This window comes from Artemia franciscana, chromosome 5 (assembly GCF_032884065.1).
Source record: "Artemia franciscana chromosome 5, ASM3288406v1, whole genome shotgun sequence".
NCBI lineage: Eukaryota > Metazoa > Arthropoda > Branchiopoda > Anostraca > Artemiidae > Artemia > Artemia franciscana.
In genome coordinates, this window is record NC_088867.1 from 39,921,906 (window position 1) to 39,948,640 (window position 26,735).

Genomic DNA, 26,735 nt, shown 5'->3' on the forward strand with positions numbered 1-26,735 from the left:
TTTGAAACTCCCTTCACAAAACTCGCTAGCTTTTTGCAAGCATTTATGAATTTATTCTCTGATTGCGAAGAGCAGTAATTAGTTGGCAGGTAAACGTTTATACAGATTACGTCCGAAAATTCGGCAGCAATGAAATGGTCATTCGACTCAAGGAGATTGACGGGAAATTGTGAAATAATAGCTAATCCGCCTGAAGGTCGGCCACGGCTCTTATTCATTTTCGCTGGGTGAAATAAGAGATAAGAATTCTGTGAAATGCTGAGTAAATTTTTCCTTTCATGAGACAAAAAATGTTCTTGCAGAAAAATTATTTCATTTGTACTTAAAAGTTCAGAGAGGACTAGGCCTTTGTCAACCACTTTGCCATTGATATTCCATGATAAGAGACTTAAGGCTCGAGCCATTATGCTGACTTAACTTTACTTAAAAGTCCTTGGGCGACTGGACATTTGAAGCTGTAACAGGGATGATCCTGTGATTTGCACAATGCACACTTCTTGGGCCTTTGACAAGGAGATGTTTTGGAGCTTGAATGACCATGGTCACCGCAGACTGCGCAAATAGCTTCATTTTTGCAGCTACTGGATATATGTCCGTAAGCTTGACACTTGAAACATCTTACCGGGAGGGAGAGATACTCAGCCACTTTGATCCTCTCATAATCTATGACTGGGGGATTTTTTATGGCATTCATAAGATCAACTTTGGTTTCAAATTTCAATCGAAACGAGTGGGTGTAGCCAATCTGTCTTGAACTGACACATTTAGGAATCAGTGCACGAAGTTCATCGTCATTTATATTGCTGGGGACAAATCGAGCAATACCGAGGTGAGAGGGGCTCCTGATTGTTGCAGATAGAGATTTATCACCGTTCTGAAAGACCCCGACAAGAGTTTCTGCATCAGCCTTGCTAGCTGTAACAACTCGCCAATTATCTTTTCTGGGCTGAACTTCGACAATTTTAGAGCACTCTCTGCCATACATTTTTTGCAAAAAGTCTTTCCTCAAATCGGACTTCGTGAGGTCAGAGGGCAAATTCTTGAGTACCACTGCATATGAGGGCTTTGTTTCAGTAACTGTAGGAACAATCGAGGGGGCGGGAGGGTCCTTATTCATGAAATTGTCTAGCTTATTACAAACTTCTGTAACTTTTCTGGTGATTACCGCAGCTATCTCACCAGGACAGATAGGGGGTTCAGGACAGGTTCAACTATCACAAAGACTGGCAGCTCAACGTTACGTTGCTCACAAAGTTCAAGTACCTTTAACATTTCGTTAATATTGTCTTCGGCACTTTTTTTAATTGACACTCTATTGGTATAGTGAGTAGAAGACCACAGTATCTCCTTAGCCTTGATTATATCATCCTTTGTAAAAAACTCGCATGCTTTACGACTTATCTCGTCACTCTTATTTCCAGCTTTTCGAGCACGATTTTAAAAGTTCAAAATCGCATTCCAAACTAATTTCTCCGACATGGCTATTGCAGATAATATGTCATTAAATATATTCAAGTTCTTAAGTCCTTGTACGAAAATCTCTTTGCTTAATAAATCACTAAGTCCCAAGGGACTTATATATATATATATATATATATATATATATATATATATATATATATATATATATATATATATATATATATATATATATATATATATATATATATATATATATATATATATATATATATATATATATATAAACAATAATAATAAACAATAATCCATGGACAGGCAGTCATGTCGTCAATAAGTAATATACATATATATATATATATATATATATATATATATATATATATATATATATATATATATATATATATATATATATATATATATATATATATATATATGTGTGTGTATATATATATATATATATATATATATATATATATATATATATATATATATATATATATATATATATATGTATATTACTTATTGACGACATGACTGCCTGTCCATGGATTATTGTTTATGGTTCATAGTGTATGGCTATGCTGTTTGACCTATGTGATTGTATGGATGATTAGGGTTAAGGTCTCGTTCAAGTACTGATCTATATTAATCACTAATGTAGGAAAACAGTCTTCCTTTTCTCCTTATGTCCCTTTTTTTTTTTTTTTTTTTTTTTTTTTAATGTGTTTGTGCTGTTGCATTGGTGATTTCTCTTTTCATTATATATATATATATATACATATATATATATATATATATATATATATATATATATATATATATATATATATATATATATATATATATATATATATATATATATATATCCAGAAGCCACTACTTCTCCTGAGGCCAAAAAAATTCCAATGATTTAAAGAATATGAAAATTGGAACTCGGAACGTTACGACGTTAAAAATAATTATTGTATTGATATTTTGACTGACCAGTTCAGACAATTTGAATGGGACTCATAAGTATTTTTAGAAGCTCATAACCGAGGGCTAGGAAACTTGAAGTCAGGTTATATAGAAATTATTTACTCAGGAAGGAAGGATAGTGTATATAGACAGGGAGTACTCATGATGAATAAGGAAGCTGTTAAGCCTTTTTTAGGCTGGAAAGGTATTAACAATAGCATAATAATCGCTCATTTTATGAATAAAAAGTTCAAGGTATCAGTTATAGTAGTATATGCCCTGTGGATGCGACTGACAGAGATACTAGCAACAAAGATTAATCTTATTTACAGTAACAGGAGCAAATAAGCAGGATCCCAGGTAAAATATGTTGTTTATATTAGGATATTTTAACGTCCAGGCTGGTAGAAATAGGGATAGGTAGTATCCTAGCCTAAGTAAATTTGGTGTAGGAAAGGAAAACAGTATTGGATACACATTGCTGCAACTTTGTAAGTATAAGAGTTTAGTTATAATCAATACAGTGTTCGGTCATAAAATGGCCCATAAGTCAATGGGATATTCACGTGATGGGTAAGACAACGAACCTTATTGACTATGTTACTGTAAAACAAAGACTTGCAGGATAAGCAAGAGATACTAGGGTGTAAAAGAGAGAGCTGTTATTGATGTTAAAAGTAAAGATCACCGTCTAGTACCGTGTAAAGTAAATTTTTAAGATGACATTTTGGAAGGATAACTACCTTCCGGAAAGTTATGATATTGGTAGACTACAGGATGAGAATTTGAGAGAAATCTTTCCGGAACAGCTGATTACTAAAATGGGGAGTTTGAAATTTTTCAATGTAGAAAATGGATGGAATAATTTTAGAAAACAATTTTTGAAGTTGTTGATACTGTCTAAAGAAAGGAAATTAGAACGCAGCTAGGAATATTAGTGAAAATGCCTTATGTTTAATAAAGAGGAGAATGGGCTTGTAGAAAAACTATACGAGTAATAGATCTTAAGAAAACAAGGGATGTAAAGAAAGTGGGGAAAAACTTAAAATGTGAGCCAAGGAGGTGTAAAGTGAAGGCCATGGATAAAATGGTCGAGAAGCAGCTAGGAGGCATAATAGTAAATTATTGTACTGGCATGTTAATAAATTGGGAGGAAGTAGTCAATTTGGACTTGCCCCATTTAAAGATAGTAACGGGGCGACAATTAGTGATGAAGAGACAGTTAAAGAGGGATGAGCAGAACATTTTAAGAATATTTAAACCGAGAAAGAGTTGCAGGAAAATATATAAATGAACATGAAAAAGTTTGTGATACCATGGATGTGAAGGAAGATTTGTTTTGTGAGGAAGAATTAGCGACAGTACTAAAAGGATTAAAAAATAATAAGGCCCAAGGTGCAGATACTTTGGCAAATTTCTTAAATATTATGGCTCTGAGGTTAGAAATAAGTTACTGAGGATTACAAATATGATTTTTGAAAAAGGGGAAGTACCTAGTGTTTTTAGAAAAACCCTTATTAAACCACTATATAAGAAAGTTGATAAGAGTGTGATTACTGTCGATACATTAGTTTCGTCTCTGTGTATAGCAAATTACTTGATAATATGATACTTTATAGACTGAGCGATGCCTTAGACATAGTGATAAGAGTAGATCAGCGCAGTTTTAGAAAGGGTAGAGGATGTGTCGATCAAATTTTCACTCTTAGTTTAATTGTTGAGAAGTGCCTGAGTTATCAAACAACTTTGGTCCTCAATTTTATAGATTATGAGGAAGCATCCGATTCTGTTGATAGAAGACCTTTAGCAAAGGTCTTATCCTTGTATGATATACGGTGAACCAGAAAATTACATTATAATAATTAGTGCTTTGTAAGAGAATGACACTGTTCCGTTTAAGACAGGAAAAGAGGTTAGCAGCTAGTTTTGTATTAAATCAGGAGCAAAGCATGACTGTGTTCTATCCCCCTTTATAAGGATCATTTTTATGGGCTTTGTCTTAAGGAACCCAGGAAAAGAAATAGCAGAACACGGAATGAATGGGAAAAAAAAAACTTTTCAGGATTTAGATTATGTTGATGATTTACGCATTCTAGATGAAAGTGTGAGCAAAATGGATGAACTTTTAGAGGTTTGGCAAGTTCAGGGCGCTAGAACAGGTTTGAAAATTAATGTTGAGAAGACTAAGTCACTAAGGCTAGGAATATGTGATGATTAAAAGATTGATCAGGTGGGCAGGTAGTAACACGGTAGTATCATAAGCAGGACAATAGCGCTGCCTAAGTAAAGAGCGAAGTGGGCACAATGTATTTGCTATTTATTTTACTTACTTTTTTTTGGCTGGTTTTAAACCTGGGCACTTCGTATCGAAGGAGTTGTCGAAGAAACTTCAAAAAGGTTTCCTTCCAATGGAAATTGAAAGGCTTAGTGCCTCTTTTGATGGTCGAATGTGATTGGAGGGCAACTAGCCTCCTCCCACGCCCACCATTTTACCAAACACATCCAATCAATGTTTTTAGATGGCCATTCTCTAAACATAGTTGAAATGTCCGGAAATTATCGGTTTGAGGATTCCAACCCCCCACAGCCCTCAGAGCAACAGTTGTAAGTTATGGCCTGGATTTATATGGAAAGAGTCACCGTACAAACTTCAGAGTGCGATCATTGGATTGATAATCAGAAGTTCTAGTGCCCTTTTTAAGATTCTGAGTGATCGGAGGGTGGATATCCCCTCTCCTCATATTTTCCTGAAATAAACCTGACAGAAATTTTGAAATGGCCGTTTGTTGTCGTAGAAGCTTCGAAAAAGGCTCTTTGGATTAGAAATAGAAGGGTCTAGAGCCTCTTATAATCGTTGAAAGTTATTAGAGGGCAACACCCACCATTTCCCCAAGCACATCCAACCAAAATTTTGAGATAGCCATTTTGCTTTGTGGAGTTAAAAGGTCCAGGAATTATGTCTTTGAGGATGACAACAATCCCACAGCCCTCAGGGCAAGGGTTTTAAGTTATACCCTGGGGGCAATAAGGTTTTTTCTAGGGAAGGGTTGTCGTTTAAACTTCATATGGGGTTCATTGGATTGGTAATCAGAACATTCTACTACCTTCTTAAAGATTCAAACTTCAAAACGGCCTTCAAAAAGGCCTTTTTAATAGTCAAAAGTGATTAGAGGGCAACAAGCCACGCCCTACGCCAATCAATTCCCAAAATAGATCAAATAAATTTTTTTTTGTTTTTTTTTTTAATTTAAAATAAATCGAGAAAAATTGCCTGCGTAGAATCCTTGCGGTACACTGGACCGATAGAGTAGCAAATCTCCAGATTAGGGCTGATAACGAACAACCACTGGTGATCGACGAGATCAGAATGAGAAGATGGAAGTATTGGGGGCATATGACCCTCATGAGCGAAAAACGCTTCCCACACAATTTATGGTGTTGGACCCCACCCGGCATTCGGAGGAGTGAAAGACAATGCAGTACACTTGGTAGATCCCTGGAGAAAGAAGCAACGAGTCTCCAAACCACTTTGAGTGAACTTTGGTCTTTGGGAAAAGATCGGTCAAGTTGGAGATCAACAGTCACTGCCCTATGCGCCCCCAGGCGTAGGAGGATCTAAGTAAGTAAGTAAGTAAATAGGCAACGGCCATTCATATTTTCGAAATGTTTAATTGATTCCATCCTTTTCGGGCAATTTTTTATGTGTTCTCACAATAGGTCACTGTGTAGGCTAAATTAAATCGTCTTTTCGAAAAGCTTAAATTCTTTTACAATCAGTGTTACTGATAGATCCTTCAGTTTCTGCCAACAGATATTGGAATGGTAACCAGGGCTGCTACCAGATTTCGGTGCGGAAACGGTGCTTCACCACTTATTGGAGGGAAAGGCCTTACTGGCGCTAAATATTATAATGAAATGCATCGCGGTTACTACTACCGTACCGTATATATAGAGTATATTAGTACCGTTTCACAATATACCCTGCACCACGGTATGGTAAAATGATCTAACGATCAAACGGGCCAAACTCTAGGCCAACGGTGCAACCAGCCTGGTTCACCACTAATATCTCTAGCTATCTCTTTGGAGGGTAAACGGGCCTCCCGTCGATATACTATTGACGGTATTTTTCGCGAACTCTTTTCCTACTCTGCCTGGGTTCCTGGAAAAATAATCTCACACGGCTGTAAAAAGTAGCTTACTTGTATTCTTCCAAAAGTCGCTTGACAAAACACATATATATCGACTCTGAGACTCGTTAAACGGGGTCTCAACGCAGAATAAAAAACATATACCTCTTTTGTAAGAAAACACTATCTGTATGGGTGGACCTTAGATTGGCCCTGGCCAATCCGCTAAATTAAAGTTCAAATCCCTAGCTTCTTTTGAAAAATATTATCTTTCAATGGTCAGTAACAGAAAGACCAATGTAAAATTTAGCTTGCAAATTATTTATTACACATAACTATAGCTCAAAAACGAGACTTAAACTTATCATTGAAAATTATACTATCGGCAAATCGAAGCAAATGTAATTACAGAAATGAAAACAAGTCATTTATCTGAAACAAAAACAGGGATGAGACCCCATCAATATACATATACATGTATATATATATAATATATATATATATATATATATATATATATATATATATATATATATATATATATATATATATATATATATATATATATATATATATATATATATATTACATATATACTTATATATATACATATATATATATATATATATATATATATATATATATATATATATATATATATATATATATATATATTTATATATATATTATATATTCAAGGTTTATATTATATACGTATCTAGAACTTGTGCTTAATACTTCCATCAAGTTTTATCCCAATCTCTCTACTCTAAGAGTTTTCCAAGATTTCTGTTTCCACTCTCCACCACCCTATAACCCCTGATACGATCCGAATTGAAAATGGAGCACCGGAGAAACGATATCTTTCTATATATCAAGATTTCATTAAGATCCGATCATCCATTCGTAAGATAAACCTACCTCCATTTTCACTTTTTCTCCTCCCTCCGGCCCTCTCCCAGATATTCGAATCGGTGAAATGACTGTTATCAAGGCCAACGGTGAAGGTCCCTGACACGTCTATCAATTTCCATAGTCCTAGCACATCCAGAAGCACCGAACTCACCAATGCACCAGAAATCCCCCCAAACTCCCCAAAGAGAGCAGATTCGTTCCAGTTATGTCAATTACGTATCTAAGACTTGTTCTTAATATTCCCACCAAGTTTCATCCCAATCCCTCTACTCTAAGCGTTAAACAAGATTTCCAGTTTTCCCCTCCAATTCCCCCAGTATCACTGGATCCGGTCGGATTTAAAAATAAGAACTTTGAGACACGAGGTCCTTCTAAATATCAAATTTCATTAAGATCTGATCACCCGTTCGCAAGTTAAAAATACCACCTTTTTTTCTAACTTTTCCAAATTGACCCCCACCCTCAACTCCCCCCAAAGGGATCGGATCCGGTCCGGTTATGTCAATCACGCACCTAGCACTTGTGTTTATTCTTTCCATCAAGTTTCATCGCGATCTCTTCACTCCGTGTTTTCCAAGATTTCCAGTCTCCCCCTCCAACTTCCCCAAGCGTCAACGGATCTGGTCAGGATTAAAATGAGAGCTTTAAGACATGAAGTCCTCATAGATATTAAATTTCATTGAGATCCGATCACCCGTTCGTAAGTTATAAATACCTAATTTTTTCTAATTTTTCCGAATTACCCCCCCCCCCTTCCAACCTTCTCTCCCCTTCCAAGAGTGGACCTGGTCTGGTTATTTCAATTGCGTATCTAGGACTTGTTGTTATTCTTCCCACCAAGATTCATCGCTACATCTCCACTCTAAGCGTTGTTCAAGATTCTGGTTTCTTGAACACGATATCCTTCCAAACATCAAATTTCATTAAGATACCATCACCCGGTAGTAAGTTAAAAATACTTAATTTTTTCTATTTTCTCCGAATTAACCGGCCCCCCATTCCCCCTGCCCCAGATGGTCAAATTGGGAAAAGGACTATTTCTAATTTAATCTGGTCCGGTCCCCGATACGCCTGCCAAATTTCATCGTCCTAGCTTACCTGGAAGTGCCTAAAGTAGCAAAACCGGGACAGACCGACATAATTTGCGATCGCTATATGTCACTTGGTTAATACCAAGTGCCATAAAAAATTATAGAATGCTACTTCCTCGTCAAAGGTTGAAATACTTGAAATTGAAGAAAAAACCCTACCCCTTTCTTAAACTCTGAATCTTCATCTCCCCGCTTCAGGCAGATTTTTGCGTCAAACGGAAAACCGGCTATGCAGAGCCCTCTTATTTTTTTTTATGTTGTACCATTTTTACATTCCTACTGTCCATTCACTTCTTTTTCACTCCCAAGAAGAAACGTAAAATAAGCAAATATTCCTAAAAATAATTAGAGCATGGGAATGTTACAACTCACCTTGTCCTTAAATTGATTCTTTTTTAAGATTGCACACAAGCTACATACATTTAGCAGGAGATATGTCTACAAGAACAATGGGTTGAATTTGTCTCTTAAAAATTGCACTTTTTATCATTTGGAAAATCTACTTCGCATGTAAAATAGCTTCAGTTTAACGAAGCGGCAACCCTGGTTGATTTTCCCTAACGATTATAGGTCCGAATTATCAGAAAGTGCGGAAAGTTCAACATTGCCACCTTGTATGTAGCTTGTGTGCAACACTTCCATATGTTCTGGTTATTTCATTTAGCGAAAAACTTGACAAAACTCAATGTAAATCCTCAAGACATGGGTTTTTCGTAGGTTAATGATTTTGAATCTGACACTCACGACAGTAATTCAAATATCAATATCAGAGCCTCTAAGCTGACCATGTACAGATAAATATACTAATAACTTAATAACTTTCGGGAAAAATGGAGATACGAAGTTTTAGAAGACGAGCCTTTTAAATGCAGATTCGAAGAAACATCAGTAAATAACTCAACATCATGATTTTGTCAACAATTTTTTTTGTACTTTTTAATTATACAGAACACAACCAAGAAGTGAAGTACAGTTAATCATAATGAAATATACCAAAATATGATGAAAATATAATACTTTAGTAACAAATTGTTGAAACTACAACAAAGAATTTTGAAAAGCAGACAACCCAGAACGCATTATATTAAATACCTAACCCCTAGCCAAACTTACATGTTAAATAATTAAAATATACCCACATCGTAGTTTATTACACGAAAGAATAAGCTAGTTATAACCGAAAGGGAGAGAAAAACTGCTTTGCTCAGATCAAACAAATAAACTTCTCAAGTATGTTCTGGATAATTAACAATTACAAGTTTTTATTTAAATTATCTTTGCATAAATTACTTATTGTTTGAAATGGGCGGGATAAGGATTCAGAGTTTGAGAAAAGGATTCTAGCAAAGAATGAAACACGGTTCATAGAAACGAAAAATTTAAAAAACTGTTAGGTGGGAAAAAATTGCCATTTGAAGCTGATTTAGGAAACGGGGCCTGATTTTCAAAATATGTTGTAGTTTCAATAATTTGTTAATACAGTATTATATTTTCATCATATTTTGGTACATTTCATAATGATTAACCGGACTTCACTTTTTGGATGCGTTCTCGATAATTAAAAAGTACAATTTTTGTATTTAAATTATCTTTGCATAAATTACTTATTTTTCGAATTGGGCGGGATAAGGATTTTGTGTTTGAGAAAAGGATTCTAGCAAAGAATGAACCCCGGTTCATAGAAACGAAAAAATATAAAAATTGTTAGGTGGGAAAAAATTGCCATTTGAAGCTGATTCAGGAAATGGCAACTATGGTTTCGGTTAATCTTAATGGGAAAAGTTTTTTTTTTTTACGAAAACAAACTGTACCATAGTTGGTACAGTTTTTGTACACTATACTGTACCAAAAGCTGCCACTCCATATCATTAAGGAAAATCGCTTTTTTGCATGGGTAGTACTAAAGTGTACTCTTTCCTTTTTTTTTAACAAGAGAGCATTGCCAATCTACGAAATGCATAGACCAAATTGAATTCTTCATCAGCATCACACGCAACACAAAATATATTAAACCTTGATCAAGAGAAATTCTAAGAGCATTTTTACATGGCTCGTCAGATGAAAGTAAAGATATTTTTTCTTTATATCGTTACCTTCTTTGCAGCAAGATTTCCTCTATAGGTTGATTTTTGAATTAAAATCGAATAGTTGTGGGCATCAAGCCATGGCTATTTGTTGAAAAAGCCAAGACAGATAGTCCGATTGAGTGGGAGGCAAATCTTGCATTAGCCCCCTTATTAGGATTTTATAAAAATGATGTTAGTTCATAATCTATCTATTATCCGTCCACGCGTCATTCCTAGGACAGAAGATCTAAGGTAGATAACCATAGAACTAAGATAGTCATAGAGCCTATAATTTTCCAAGTGTTTGGTTAAATGGCCCGGGTAAATGGTGGGTAAAGTATGACTCTCTTATTGGACCGATACTTATTTGTTACCTTTTAGGAAAACAAGCTTTCCTAGAGTCTCAGGCAGGTTGAAGCAAGAACTGTTCTGTACTTGATTATAAGATGATAATCCACGACTTCTTTTTCTTTATTTTTCAAAGTAGACCGTTCGATACCTTAATCCTAGACATCTAAACTAGATAGAGGGGAAATTTCATCATTTTATAAGGCAGATTATTACCCAAATTTACCCACTATCAAGACCCACCTATACTATTTACCTATTATACTATTATTACCCACTATTTACCCACCGATTATTACCCGTAACTATCAAGAACAGGGCACTCTGCACAAGCAGAGGTAATCTTCGCATAAATCTACAAAATAACAGTTTAAAAAAACGAAATACCTTTACTTTTCTAAGGTTACACATTAGTTTCTTTGGGCCCTTTCAAGAGCTTTTGAGAAACCGAAACCACAAAGGAACATTTCGACAAGTTTTACTGAGCCGTTAAAAAAAAGAAAATTGGCAAAAATTGAAATTGGAGAATCGGATTGAAATCGAAGAACATAGACTGTTTTAAAATATTTGAGCGTAAGTGAAAGCAGACCAGTACAGCTACTTACATGTGATCTAAAACCAAGTTGCAAGTCAAAAGTATTGTCCAACATTTTACCATAAATTGAACTACTTTTAGAACATCCCTTTTTTAAATTTATTTGCCTGAAGAGAGAGAAAAAAAAACAAAAAAAAAAAAAAAACAGTTAAGCAATCGCTCTGAAATATATTATAGAATATTTTCTTGTGCTGGGACCTGAAAAAAACTCCCCCTCCCAGCTTGGACTAAGAAAAAGTATAGCTATGTTTTAGCAGCAAATAACACTAGTGCATCGCAAAATAAATTGCGGTAGCTATAAAAAAAATGGATGTTTAATTTTGCTTCAGTCCTATTTCAGTCAACACATTTTCAAAGCCATTAGACGTTACACCAATTTATTACGATCATTAACAAGCTTACAATATTTGAAACCACTTTTTTAATACTATACATTCATAAGGAAAAGAATGAAACTGACGTCCATAACATATTAATCTTATAACGATATATACACATATAGATATCCATTCTCCTAGGCAGCGCTTCAAAAAGAAAAGGAATTATTGGTAAAGTTGGTGAAAATTCATGGGGAATCACCTCCAGAGGTGGCAGCAACTAAAAAGAAAGCAAGAAATAAATCAAGAGTCATATGCATGCATTCACCATAAAATTGGGATTTTCAACCATGAATACTTAATCAATATCAAACTAATGAAGAAAACGAGAAAAAGCAATAAAATAAATACAAGAAATTACTTTGCCAATGACAGCATGTCTGAACATCAACGCTTGAACAACATTGTCTAGCAAGTCAATGCGTATGACGCGAAAGATGAAAATTTTAAGATGGCGTTAGTTAATAACCCTTACTGATTATTACATCTGAAATCACAGTTTTTTTGCTGTTTCAAGTTTTTGTCGTAAAGTTTTCGCAACTCTCAATTTTTGTTTAAGTAAACTCGACTCTTTCAATTTCTGCTCGAAATATTTCGTCTTTTTCCACTTTTTGTTCAAGTAATTGCAGGTTTTTCGAATTACAGGATGTAATTCCAGTTAACCAGAAAATGGATCTTTTATGGCAAATAAATAACAAAAGAGACCATATTTAATTTTTTTTTACTTTGAGAGGGATTTGTCCATCATGGATATTGCTTAAGTTGTATAAGAGCATAGTTGTAAAAAATCTTACTTCTTTTAGGTCAAAATGTATAAAAGGTAAAAGAATTTAAATAACCTCCTAAAATTAGAATTCATAAATCTATGGTGTTAAATGAAATGGTAAAAAGTTCATTCAAAAATTTATAAACCATTCAGCTGGAGCAAAATGCAATGAGCTAAATGTTTAAGCTTAAATTAATGAGCCAAATATTAAAATTTCGTCGAGTGTCATATTTCCACTCTCCACATTTTCCAACAAAGAAACGTTTTCCATGGTATGTAATTTTAACATTTATTTGTTGGTCAAAAGCATTAATGTACATCCGCAACAACATTAAATCCGCCATCTACTCCGATAATGACTCTTTACATACAGATAAAAGAGGAGGAAATTTGCAGCACATTAGAAAAACAATGGATACAATAAAAACTGGAATAAAAAAGCATATGCGGGTCTTGTTACTTCATAAGGATTGCAAATCATCATCAGAAGCTAATGAACACTAGTAGGAGTTGATTAAATATTTAATTTGAACGAATATTCATATTATTTAGCAAGATGAGCTTTTGAAGTATGCAGATTTGGAAATACTAATTTGTAGGGGGGGGGGGGGGAATCAGAAAAACCAAAGACGACGCTGGACAGAAAACATTATCTACTGGCAAATTTATTACTTTCCAACCCAGATTAGTAACTAGAAGAAAAGTGCCAAGTCAATATTTTCCAATTACAAGAAAAAACAATTAAAACAATTCAACCTTCATTACACATACGTCCAGAAATTTAGATTATTACATCAAATCAATAATTAGAACAAGCACTGATTATTCAAGCGCTGATCTAATTGAAGCACTGATCTAGCTTTCAAGCACTGATCTACTAAAATATTTTTTTCTTTTATCAGAATTGAACAAATAGACAGGTCAATGTGACATAACGTAACATAATTGGAGTTGAAACATTGAGACTGGATTCATCCGCTCTTAATCAGGTTGTCTCTACGAAATTGTTGCAAATAGTCGATATATGAGCAATAAGGAAACCACTTTCTGTGTTACTTAGTAAAGAGATGTGTAATTATAATAAAGAGACATGTACTTAATGCCCGTGTCCAGTGTTGAAATGTAATGATGATACAAATAGCTATGCTCAACCAGTAGCGCATCCACTAAAGGAGGAGGGCTGCTAGAGTGCTCAAGCAATAAACTAAACTTAGAACCCTTCCTACTGAGCCTGGGATACTAATGTAATGAAAATTGGCACTTTGACATGTATTTACGCATTAAAACTGCGAACGTCAACAACAGTGCAGCATTACCCATTCGACCCTATTTCTGGAAAGTTCAAATTTTCTGGATTCAACCCTAACATTTTCTGATATTAGGCAGATTCTTTTGTTTTTAAACTATTTTTTCAAAATTATAAAATAAATAGGGCTAGGTTCGCATGCTGAAAACAAGCAAGTTCAATAAAAGTATAATTATCTTCAAATGTGTTCTAAAGTCGTCATTATCTTAATATATATATATATATATATATATATATATATATATATATATATATATATATATATATATATATATATATATATATATATATATATATATATATATATATATAATAAGAAATAAATAAAAAATTCCAGTAATATTTTCATCTTGGTTTTATAGTTGTTTTTGCGGCCTTATAGTATTATGCTAGACAGTCTTGATTGCTTATACTTTTTCTTCTCATAGAAAAACCTCTCATTTCAAATTAATCTGGGCCAATTTTAGACAAATTTTCAAGTTTGGGAGACGATGACAAGATAATTATAAATTGGCCTAAAAAATTGGAAGCAAACTTACTAAATCACGGCCAATTAAAATAACTAAAAGCTCACTAAAGCAAACCAAAAAAGCTACACAAACTGATTAAGCATAGAAAACCATGAGTAAAGAAGCAACTGTAAAAATTTATGTATGTACTTCATTACACTCTACCTACTTAATCTTATTGAAAGAACATAAATGTAACGTTAGAGATGATTAAACTTTCGTTGCACTGCTAATCCCGGTAGCAGAGGCGTAGGTAGGTTTTCCAGCACAGGGGGCAATGCCAACTGTTGCTTCCCCGTTCAACAAATCTCCCAACGATTGAAAAAATTAAACATATTTATCTATTGTACACTTTGCCCTAACAGACGCTACACTTGAAGACAAGATTGCCCCTTTGCCCACTAGCTACGCCACTGTCCGGCAGGCTACTTTAAATATTAAATAATTCAGCAAATTCAACTCAACAATAATAGCCATACAATCAAGATAATAAGGAACATCTACTTTAATTTTACAGTCACTGAAACTCGACGTTTCAGTTTCACTGAAACTGAAACTACAGTCAACAAAGATCCCTTAAATACGCATCATGTTCAGAAACAATAATTTAGGTTAAGCTAAATTCTACGTTAAAGATTCAGCGTCTGGAGCAATTTAAGTTTAAATTTTTATAATTCTATGCTTTTATTACGGCATAATTACTTAAAAGTAACTTTAACTTTTAACTAGTAATTACTAATTTTAACTTTAAATTACTTTTAGCAATTCAAATTATTTATTTACTACATTTGTAGATATTATGATTCAGCGTAATATTTACTGATCGTAATTTTTTTTAAGAGGATTTGATATCTGTTTATACCACTATTGAAGCCAAACCTGAAGTACTGTGCCAAAATGGAGCGAAAATTTAACATTTGGATTGTTTCATTGACCTGCAGTAGCGCAGTGGACTGATTTCTGTTTGAAAATACAGTTCCCGAAGTTCGGTCCCAGCTACTGCAGGGCTGACGGGAAAAAGAGGTCGGTCGGTTAATTACGCTCCAAGGAAATATTTACAGATACCTTATGCACCACAAACGGCCCAGGAAGAACTATTTATATTTATTATATATATTTTTCATAGTCGACTTCTCGAAGCACGCAACCAAAAAGAAAAGTAGAACAATCAACAAACTGCTTTAATTTATTCTTCTTTCACCGTAAAAGCTCGGGTAAAATTTACCGCATCGACTGTCCAAACAAAACAAAAGTTAATATTTACAGAACTATCAACAAATTAGACTACTAAAGATCTACTAAAGATCATATGTAATAAGATTGCCAAGTGAAGTCAAAGGGGTAGGATGGGGCATGATTTCTTTTTCTGAAAATACAACAAATGTGGGTTTTTTTTAACTAGGTGGGGGTGCATTTTTAGTTTTCCCGTTTTCTCAACAAGAATACCGAAACTTTATTTTTTAAATCTTGGGAGGGCGGGGATATCCCCTCCCACGATGTCAGTCCTGCCATAGAAAATATTTTGTACTTAAATAATGAAACCTAAAGAAAAGTTTGATACCGCTACTGCCAGGCTCCAAGGATCCTTTATTTATTAACAAAATTTATTACATCGATTCGATCACCGTATTATTCATATAAGGTGATAAGTCGATACAGTTAGCAAAATGTCTATGCGACAACGCTGGTAAAAATATTCCTGACAACCACCACTACATTTACTAATGATATTTTTCAACATTCAGAGATAGGCACTTATACATCATCTTATTACATATCATCCTATCTATCTATCTATCAACGCATACATAATTTTAAGTACTAATGAGATCATCCTTAAAGCTGATTATAATTAGCATTCAATAGCTAATCGCTAAATATTAAAATACATAACTTATTTGATTAAATACACAAACAAAGAGTATAAGTAAAAATACAGGGATTAAACAGGAAATAACACAAAAAAACTCTAAATCTCCTTTTCCGATTATGCCAGGATATGCTTAATGTCCAAAGAGAAACTAAATAGTATAGCAGAAGCTGCACAAAAGGGCCATAGCAATAATAATAAATAGGTGCCTAAGAAGCTATTCACATACAGTATTCACACACAATAACCGGAAAATTAAACAGAAACTCAATGGACAGTCAAGAGCTCGGAAACCTTATTCAATCCTTAGGTGAACCAACCTGTCGTTAATAGGCAGCAAGAAAAGAAAATATCCACTGTTAGTTAAAATAGAACAAGTTATCATAACATAAATACATATATCATTAAGCCAAGAGTAGAATATCAAAATAAAATTAAAAGGAAATAAAGTTGGAAATCCGTTGAATCAGATTTGAGCCTACTCAGCAAAACTGCCCAAAACCAAGAAATATCTTGTATATTTAGTTGTTGTTTTTATGGCACTTGGTATTAAACAAGTGACATATAGCAATCGATAATTCTGTCGGTCTGTCTGTCTGTCTCTCGGTCCCGGTTTTGCTACTTTAGGCACTTCCAGGTAAGCTAGAAACGGACGATGAAATTTAGCAGGCGTATCAGGGACTGGACCAGATTAAATTAGAAATAGTCATTTTTCCCGATTTGACCATCGGGAGGGGGGGTTAATTCGGAAAAAATAGAAAAAATGTAGTATTTTTAACTTACAAACGGTTGGTCAGATCTTAATGAAATTTGATGTTTGGAAGGATATCGTGTCTCAGAGCTCTTATTTTAAATCCCGACTGGATCTGGTGAGATTGGGGGGGGGGAGTTGGGGGGAACCTAAAATCTTGGAAAACACTTAAGAGTGGAGGGATCGGGAAGAAACTTGGTGGGAAAAATAAGCACAAGTACAACGGGTCCGCTCTCTTTGGAGCAGTTGAAAAATTAGAAAAAAATGAGGTATTTTAACTTACGAACGGGTGATCGGATCTCAATGAAATTTGATATTTCGAAGGATATCGTGTCTCAAAGCTCTTATTTTAAATCCCGACCGGATCTGGTGACATTGGGGGGAGTTTGAGGGGGGGGGACCTACAATCATGAAAAACGTTTAGAGCGGAGGGATCGGATGAAACTTGGAGGGAAAAATAAGCAGAAGTCTTAGATATGTGATTGACATAATTGGAACGGATCCACTCTATTGGGGGAGGGTTAATTCTGAAAAATTAGAAAAAATGACGTATTTTTAACTTACGAAGGAGTGATCGGATCTTCATGAAACTTCATATTTAGAATGACCTCGTAACTCAGATCTCTTATTTTAAATCTCAACTGGATCCAGCGTCATTGGGGGGGGGGGTCTGAAATCTTAGAAAATACTTAAAGCGGAGAGATCAGGATGTAACTGAATGGGAAGAATAAAAACCAGTCTAAGATACATGACTGACATAACCGGACCGGATCCACTCTCTTTGGTGGAGTTGGGCGGGGGGGGATTCGAAAAAATGAGGTGTCTGTAACTTACGAACGGGTGACCAGATTTTAATAAAATTTGATATTTAGAGGGATCTTGTGCTTTAAAGCTCTTATTTTAAATTCTGACCAGATCCTGTGACATTGGGGGGAGTTGGAGGGGGAACCCCGAATTCTTGGAAAACGTGAAAATTGGGGTATTTTTATCTTAGGAATAGATGATCGGATCTTAATGAAACTTGATATATAGAATGATCTTATGTCTTAGATGCTTCATTTTCGACTCGAATTGGATCCGGGGACATAGGGGGTTAGAGGAGGGAAACGGAAATCTTGGAAAACAATTAGAGTGGAGAGATCGGGATGAAACTTGATGGGAAGAATAAGCACAAGTTCTAGATACGTGATTGACATAATTGGAACGGGTCCGGTCTCTTTGGAGGAGCTGGAGGGTGCTAATTTGGAAAAATTAGAAAAATTGAGGTATTTTTAACTTAAGAACGGGCGACCGGATCTTAATGAAATTTAATATTTAGAAGGATTCCATGTCTCAGAGCTCTGATTTCAAATCCCGACCAGATCTGTTGACATTGGAGGGAGTTGGAGGGGAAATCGGAAATCTTGGAAAACACTTAGAGTGGAGGAATCGGGATGAAGCTTGGTGGATAGAATAAGCAAATATTCTAGATACGTGATTGGACTTAGAGGAGTTGGGGGGAGGGGTTCAGTGATTTGGCGAGTTTGGTGCTTCTAGACGTGCTAGGACGATGAAAATTGGTAGGCGTGTCAGGGTGCTGCACAAATTGACTTGATAAAGTCGTGTTCCCAGATTCGACCATCTGGGGGGCTAAAGGGAGAGGAAAATTAGAAAAAAATGAGGTATTTATAACTTACGAGTGGGTGATCGGATCTTAATGAATTTTGATATTTAGGACATCGTGACTCAGAGCTCTTATTTTAAATCCCGACCGGCATTAAGCCTATGATTTTCCTTTTAAATCAATCTATTGATTCTTAGAATTTTGTTAGAGCTCATAGAGCTCTTGGCTCTTCTTGCCTCATCACAAGTGCCAAATGAGCCATTAGCTCTTGTTTTATAACATTATATATAGCTTCTATCCATATCGCATAGTAAAGTTAGCTATTTATGGTATATACGGCCGTATCGAGATGGGGTCCAAAAGAACTTAAAAAAAACACATCATATATGTTTTTCTAACGATTTTACGAATCAGGCATAAATTTCAGGAGGGGAGTTGGATCAAACCAACCTGGATGCGGCCTAGGTGGAACGTAAATAAATTAAGAATTAATAAAAATTAAGTTCTAAAAAAGAATATCGCCATCAATTACGATTGCATAACAACTGAAATTACATCATCAATTAAATAAAACTAGATTTCCATTCAAATAACATTTTGTATGATCTCCATTATTTGCACTGCAAATATTAATTCTGTTTCAAAAAATGTGCATGAAGATGGGGGATAAATCTGTATTTCCGTTCTTTTTGACACATTCACTCGTCTTTTCACTGAGTCAAGTGTACTTAATGTGACTTTTTGAGCATTTAGGAATAAAAAAAAACAACATACATTCTTTTGTTAAATGATGGGTACAGTTTAAACAGTAGGAGTTTCCAAGTAAATTTAAAGTCATTCGTTTTCAAAAACACTCCTCCGTCCCAACCTGTTTAAGCTTCTTCTTCGCCCAATTCCGAATATATTCCCATGTGTCTCAGCTTAATCAGTTTTCTGTATCTCAGCTTAATAGACATATTAAAAGCAAAAATATAAGTTATTTTCAGAACAAAGGTAAAGAGCAATGTTATAAACAATTTTTATTTATCATAACATCAAAAAAGGCAAAAAATCATATTAATCAAGATTAACATGATTTAATTTTGGTGCCAATTTATTAGAAGATCGATAAGATTAAACTTTAGACAGTTTAGATCTCCCATTCCAAGTGAACCTACAATAGATTAACTTGAATATTTCATGAAACCCACGGCTCTTATTTTAAGTAATGCTCGTTAGGCGACGCTGAACATAAGATAGAATAACTAATGCTAGCTAAAAAAAATAACCAAGTTCCTAAAAAAATAATAATACAAAATCTAAACTATTAAAGAATAAGAAAAAAATGCCTATTAAAAAGTCTGCAAATAAGAATTTGTCAGATTTCAAGCAGAGGCTCAGAAAACGAAAATGCAACCTGTTTACACCATGCTAGAATGGAAAATATATAGAAATAAACAGAAAAACAATTTTTCAGATATATAAAACGCCAAAAGTGTAAATTAGAACTGAAAGTAATTTTAGTGGGAATTTACCAGTAGTTTCAAACATATATGTAACCTGCAGTTTAAAATAACAAAATTCAATTAAATTTCTGCAATATAAAATAAGAAGCCAAAAAATCTTAGGAAAACACCAAAAATTAGCCAAAACCATGTCACCGTCCATTACTCTGAATTTATGAAAGTTTAAAAACTGATTCTTCAAAGAGAATCGAATCTAGAATTGAGGCCCCTATAGGCAAATTTCGAATTCTTTCAAATTCACTAGAAAAAAAAAACAGTTTTCCCAAGGAGGTACACAGTGCTCTTGGATTCAAAAATTATTGGTTCACTGTGGTGACCAAAATATAGTCTAACGCTCGGCACATGAAAGCTCAAACCAACTGCTACTGGCTTAACGATTTGAAATTTCTCTGGTCCCACGGTCTCCCGTAATTCCTGTAACTAAGGGATCCAAATTATATCTGATAATTAAAAGCCAGGTTCTTACTCTACCACAAGCAGTAAATGGAGAGCCAATCAGATGATTGAAACTCAATCAGGTAATTGGCTTGGTCGATGTGTCAGACCAATGCTGGATGTTACGAAACCACCAAGAGGTTATCCACTGGTCATGCTTTTGACAGATACGGGTAATCAATTTTCCAGCTTGCTTCATAAACCGTTATGTTTCTAGACCAGTTTGACTGTACTGTCTTATATCTTTTTGTTGCCAGGTCACTAATTAAAATCTGATATACCAGAAAATTAGTTTTTGACTTAGTGTTGAATTTACATCCTGAATTTTCTTTTGGACGATCCCACAGACGGGTTTTCAAGGAAGATCCTTCGAAAGACTGTTCCAGTTGAAAGTCCAGCGTCTGATAATGGCGTTCTTCAAGAATTGAACGGGGAGTGTCTCCTGTGGCAGGTAATTCATGGGTATTGGATTTCTTTGAGCACACACGATGCCAAAGCAAACGACAATACAGGCCAAGATAGCTCGTCCCAGGGCAGGGATGTAGCTGTATACAACAGTCATTGACATCACAGCATATTTCTTACTTAGAGGTTGCAATAATGTCCAATTGGTGTTCCAGATTAGCTTTGATAACCTATTCTAGATCTCATAGAGTGGCACCAACATAATTTTAGAATCTCCTGCAAAAATCAAGCATCCTTTTTTAGCAATAAGCCTAATGCAAGCCTTCAAAGGAGGATTATTAGGCTATATAGTAATATATTCTTAGAATGTAGAAAAAACATCCAGTCTTCACACGCAGGATGACCAGGCCCAATCGAATTGCATACCCCAAGAGAGTTCTGACTAGAAGTATCTTCCTAGAAACAGAGATTGTCAACTCCTTGACAACCTCACCTTTGAAGATAAAGTCAAGATGTAACACAGTCGTTCCTGACAATACACAAAAAATACATCTCAGACCATAACATTTATCTAGGTGCCCTTCCAATATTTGAATATCTTGTTCAAAGATTATTTAGGTTATTTTAAAGTTTGTTATAGAAACCAACACATATTGTGTAGCAGTTTTTGTATCAAGTATATGCAGGGTAAATAAAACTTTGCTTGAAAGACTTAGAAAAGACATTGACTAAAGAATTATGTCATTATTTTAAGTGAAGTTAAGATATTATTAAACGCTCTCATACAGCACCATCAACTTTCATAAGGATGCATGCAGAAGATAAGACGAACTTCAATGTGAAAAAAAAATCAGAAAGAAGCAAGAGGAAAAATGCATGGATGTTTTCCCCAATCAGGGACAAATATGTATAGAATTGGCATAAATATAACAGGAATGCAAATAAAGCAGAATCTAAGCTAAGAACAAAATACAGAATAAAATGAAACAGAGGTTAAAGTATACCTTTCCACACTTCAATAGAACTTCACTGGAAAGCAGAAAAAATTGAGACAGTTAAACACATATAAGCAGCACATATAAGACAAGTATTCGTAAGCAACATTAGTGGTTTAATCACAACATTAGTGATTTTTTTATCATATGGAGTAGAGGAAAACAGCAATCAAAATCCAATAAATCCTATGAATAAAATAGAGTCTAACCTTCCTTACTCCAATACAACGGAACAGATAGTTTTTAAAAGAAGTAGCATATTTTCTCAAACTGGCAATATATTTTCTTTCACTACTTTTCTTTCAAAAAAAAAAAAAAAAAAAAAAAAAAAAAAAAAAAAAAAAAATGCAGGTGATATACTTAACCTTAAACTTGATCATTGGAGGATTGAATTATTACATATAACATGGATTATATTAGTCTGCTAATCATGACAAGCGAAAAATACATATGGAAAACCTTGTATACGAAAATAAAGTTTGTCTTATTATAAACTTAATAGATGGTATGATTACACTTAAAGCACTAACCTTGAATTTTGGAGAGAAGCTGTGAAAGTACTGTTTTAATCATTATTTAATATCGTGATTTATGTCCCATTCACTACTGTTTTCAACTATTGTACGAATTTTTAGTTCTTTGAATATAATGAAAAGCTAGATACCAAAAACTTATACGAACAAAATCCTAACGTCCTAAATATCAAGTCCAAATATTCTGAAAAACTTAGCATAATTTACCTTGTGTAAGAATTTAACCCCCCCCCCCAATCAATGTCAAAAGGTTTTGTTTTGTTTTATTGTACCCCTATACCAGTTGATCGATCTAAGAAACTTTTATCAAAAACTAATATCGTATTATGTCCAATTCATTGTTTTTCTTTGTGGTATTTAGTTTTTCAGTTTTTAATTTTATTTTCAATTTTTAATTTTATTTTTAAATCTAATTTCTTTTATTTTCTTATTTTTTCTCTTAATTTAAATCCTAACATCCTAAATATCAAGTCCAAATATTCTGAAAAACTTAGCATAATTTACCTTGTGTAACAATTTAACCCCCCCCCCCCCAAATCAAGGTCAAAATGTTTTGTTTTGTTTTATTTTACCCCTATACCAGTTGATCCATCTAAGAAACTTTTATCAAAAACTAATATCGTATTATGTCCAATTCATTGTTTTTCTTTGTGGTATTTAGTTTTTCAATTTTTAATTTTATTTTCAATTTTTAATTTTATTTTATTTTCAATTTACAATTTTATTTACAATTTACAATTTCTGATATTTTGTAGCATCTTGTAGATTAAATAGTGAAATACTGCGTACCTGTTTCGTATCTGAATACAATCAATCATTCATTACGTCCAGTGCAATAAAGTTAAATTCAACTGGCAATTTGAATAATACTGGATTTCTTGCACATACAACCTTATTCGTTGTAACATATATAAGCGTTTTATTGTGCATGATAGTTAAGTTGCAGGGGTTAAAGGCGATGAGAACACTAAAGAAACATGTTGAAAGCACAAATGGTAAAAAATAAGCATCAAAAATACTTACTGATGATGATGATCAGCACCACAATAGCAATTACACCAATTATTAGCCACATCTAGCAAAAGAAGGGGATAAAAGGGTTAGATTGTGTAAATTAAAAATCAACGGGATAATATAGAAAAAAGCAACGCGAGAAAAGGTGTCCAAATAACAACACGTTAAAACTGAGTTCACATTAACGTGCTATTCAAAGGCTGAATCCCCCTCCCCCAACCCAAACCCGTCGAAGTAGCCTGCAAAAAAGTCGTAGTAGCCTGCAAAAAAAGATGTAAAGTTCATACTTAATGATGAAATACTTGAAATGAGAACAGAGTCTATCATAAATGTATTGATAAACCCCAGAAGAAAACTTTAAAACTTACATTATTATAACAAAAAGCAGCGAAATATAGTTAGCTAGACCTTTTTTTTACTTAGAAATTAAAAGTCAACAGCAATGTCTTTCCATGCCAAGCAACTATTTTGCAGGCTAGGAGACCGTTTTTAAACTTAGTGGGACATCGTCAATGAACTTGTGAGGATTGTAGGAAAAAACCAGAGTACCCTTTCAATAGTCTCGGCTGGGCTTATTACAGATCACTTCTCCATTTTAAGAGCTTTAAATGGCGTTCACATCAAGGTCTAGCTAGACTTCCGTGCCATAAACAAGGACATCTAATCTGCCACATATATAGGCATTGAGGCCTACAAGACATGGGAACGCCACTTTTATGATAGAGATGATAAAAATGGTTTCCAAGAAAGCTTTTTGATCTCGATAGTTTTAATTTGTAGTTACCAAGTTCTAGAGAATACAACTGGATGCTTAGTTATAACTTGTTTCAGCCCAGTAACAATTTTTTACTCGTAGAACTGCATGGCCTGTGCTGCAGCACACAGCTGCACGACCTGTGCATAAAAACAGAGCTGCACGACCAGGGACGCGAATGGCACTGAAGTCTAGGTAGAAATAATGAGAACACGGTTTCATAATTTTACTAGAAATATTAGTTCACTAGCAATAACAATTCTGCAAACTTATTTTGTTCTTAATCCGATTCGAATGTGATGTTTATGTAATAGTTTATGTTTAGGTCTTAACGCGTTTCATAAACATTTATCTTTGCAACCTTCGGTAACTGTAAGCGCAAAATTCTAAGTCAATGTAACTGCTGAAACAAAAATGTTACGGCTTCGTATATGGTTTCCTTTTCATTTGCAAGCTCACAGGCAAAATATAGGCGATCGAGCAAAAATAAAAAAAGGAAAAAAGAAGGGATAAGGATACATGCGAAACGGTTGATCTTGGATGGAACATTCGTAAACACGTTGAAAAGCAACTTACTTATGATGATTACAAGTAAAATTAGGCCAACGCCTCCCATAATCAGCATCATCTGGATATAAAACAAAAATTAGTTCTTTTGAATGGTACATAGCTTCCATCTCTGTGGTCGAGAACTTTAATTTGAATGGTGATGCATTTTGGAGAAACGTACTGCTTTGTCTCACCAACACTTTTTTTATGCCTATGCTTTTACAATACAGAACAGGAAATCAAAGCAAGTAATTTATTTTCTTCTGTTTTTTTTTTCTTTTTACGAAAAAAACAACCTAACAATCATTTTCTCACTGAAAATGGATCAACCTGATTAATAGTTTTGTCCACGACATTACCACAACTTCAACCTCTGCATGTTTGTTGAGAAGAAAATCACATGATTAACGAGTATTTTTCTCCTAAATAAAACAGACTTAAATAGGTTATTCTATCAAATAACAAATATAGACTTAAAAATTATCTTTTTTGCTCGTAGATTCTTTAAAAATTCTCGATTTTGAAAATTTCCCCATTCTGGGCTCAAAAAGATGCATTTTACTAAACATTTTAATACCTGTTTGTTTGGGATTATGTCTTCTGTAGCGAATTATCTAAGGGGGGGGGGGGGTTCATGGACTTAGCCTACAATGATTTCATCCCAGATAATTTATTTTTGTGCCTTAAACTAAACCTAAGCTTCGTTAGAATTCCAGACCTCTTCAAATTTGATCGAAGAGGAAAGACTTATAGGGACAGTGCTCACACAAGAATTCAAAAGTATACACCAAAAAAAAAAAAAAAAAAAAAAAAAAAAAAAAAAAAAAAAAAAAAAAAAAAAAAAAAAAAAAAAAAAGATCAGGACGTAACATGAAGCCCACCCATTAATTTCGAAGACTTGATTTTTAACTAGAGCTTCACTTGTGATTTTATCAAACCACTCTAGTTAAGTTCAAGCATTTGTCAATAATGATTTTTTTTTTTATCAGATGGCCATTAAACACAGCAATTGAATGCTCAGGATTCGATCTTAACACGTTAGCTTTGGGAATGAACTGTTGTGCAGTACTTATAACGTTCGACAATGTATAATATATTATAATATTATATTATATTTATAATATTATATATTATAATATAATGTATAATATAATATAAATGTATAAATAGAGTAAAACATTTGCAGTCAAGAATCTAAAAAAAAAAAATCATCTCACTATAAGCTTCGAAAGCGATTGACTGGAAATTTGAAGTTCTTATCTTTGAGAAATTATTTAGACTGTGGAAGCATATGTCACAATCACCATTTTCTAACTTTTCACCGAATTGCGAGAAAAAAATACTGAGGAATCCCACCATAAAAGCCCTGTTTTACTATTAAAAAATAGACCACTAAAAAGTTTTCCTATTTCTTGACCGGTTTCCCCAGTCCCAATCCGCAAAGGCGGTTACGATCAACGGATGAACATCTATTAATAGTACTTTTTTCATTTCCCAGTTAGTTTTCTTTGAAAGAAGTGTTATTTGAAAAAGACTTTATTGTTACTCGGTTTGGCGAAAGAAAATTTTGTACCATTGTTTCTTTTCCAGTTTACTAGCTTTCCTTTTTGTGTTTATCATTTCTAATCCTTTTTTTTTTGTTTCCTTTTCTTATTGCTTTCATCTACTCCAGATACGCCTTGGTTAATATGGGGCGGCATTCTTTCTTTTTGAGGAAGTGTGTTAAGATGGGTCCTTTCATTTGAGAAAATGAAATCCCGGTAGCGCATTTGGGTTGGTTCTCAAGTTCAAAAAACTTTTGTTTCATTTGCCCTATGTTTTTGTCGGCCGTAAAAA

General features: G+C 34.1%; 1 protein-coding gene across 8 annotated transcripts in view; it reads right to left on the reverse strand.

The window, feature by feature from the left end:
• Window positions 1-11,887: 11,887 nt before the first annotated feature.
• The window catches only part of LOC136027404 (neuronal synaptobrevin-like), a 39,627-nt gene continuing 24,779 nt past the window's right edge, over window positions 11,888-26,735 (reverse strand). For 2 of the 8 annotated variants that reach the window (XM_065704636.1, XM_065704638.1), the window contains exons 5-6: window positions 23,606-23,657; window positions 11,888-12,124 (exon numbers count right to left, since the gene is read on the reverse strand). In XM_065704636.1, the coding sequence (XP_065560708.1) occupies window positions 12,093-12,124; window positions 23,606-23,657 (84 nt within the window). In that variant the 3' untranslated portion in view covers window positions 11,888-12,092. Of the gene's footprint in view, window positions 12,125-13,542; window positions 16,676-22,058; window positions 22,084-23,605; window positions 23,658-24,926; window positions 24,979-26,735 lie in introns of those variants that run through there. The other 6 variants (XM_065704637.1, XM_065704640.1, XM_065704634.1 and 3 more) reach the window with 4 other exon arrangements.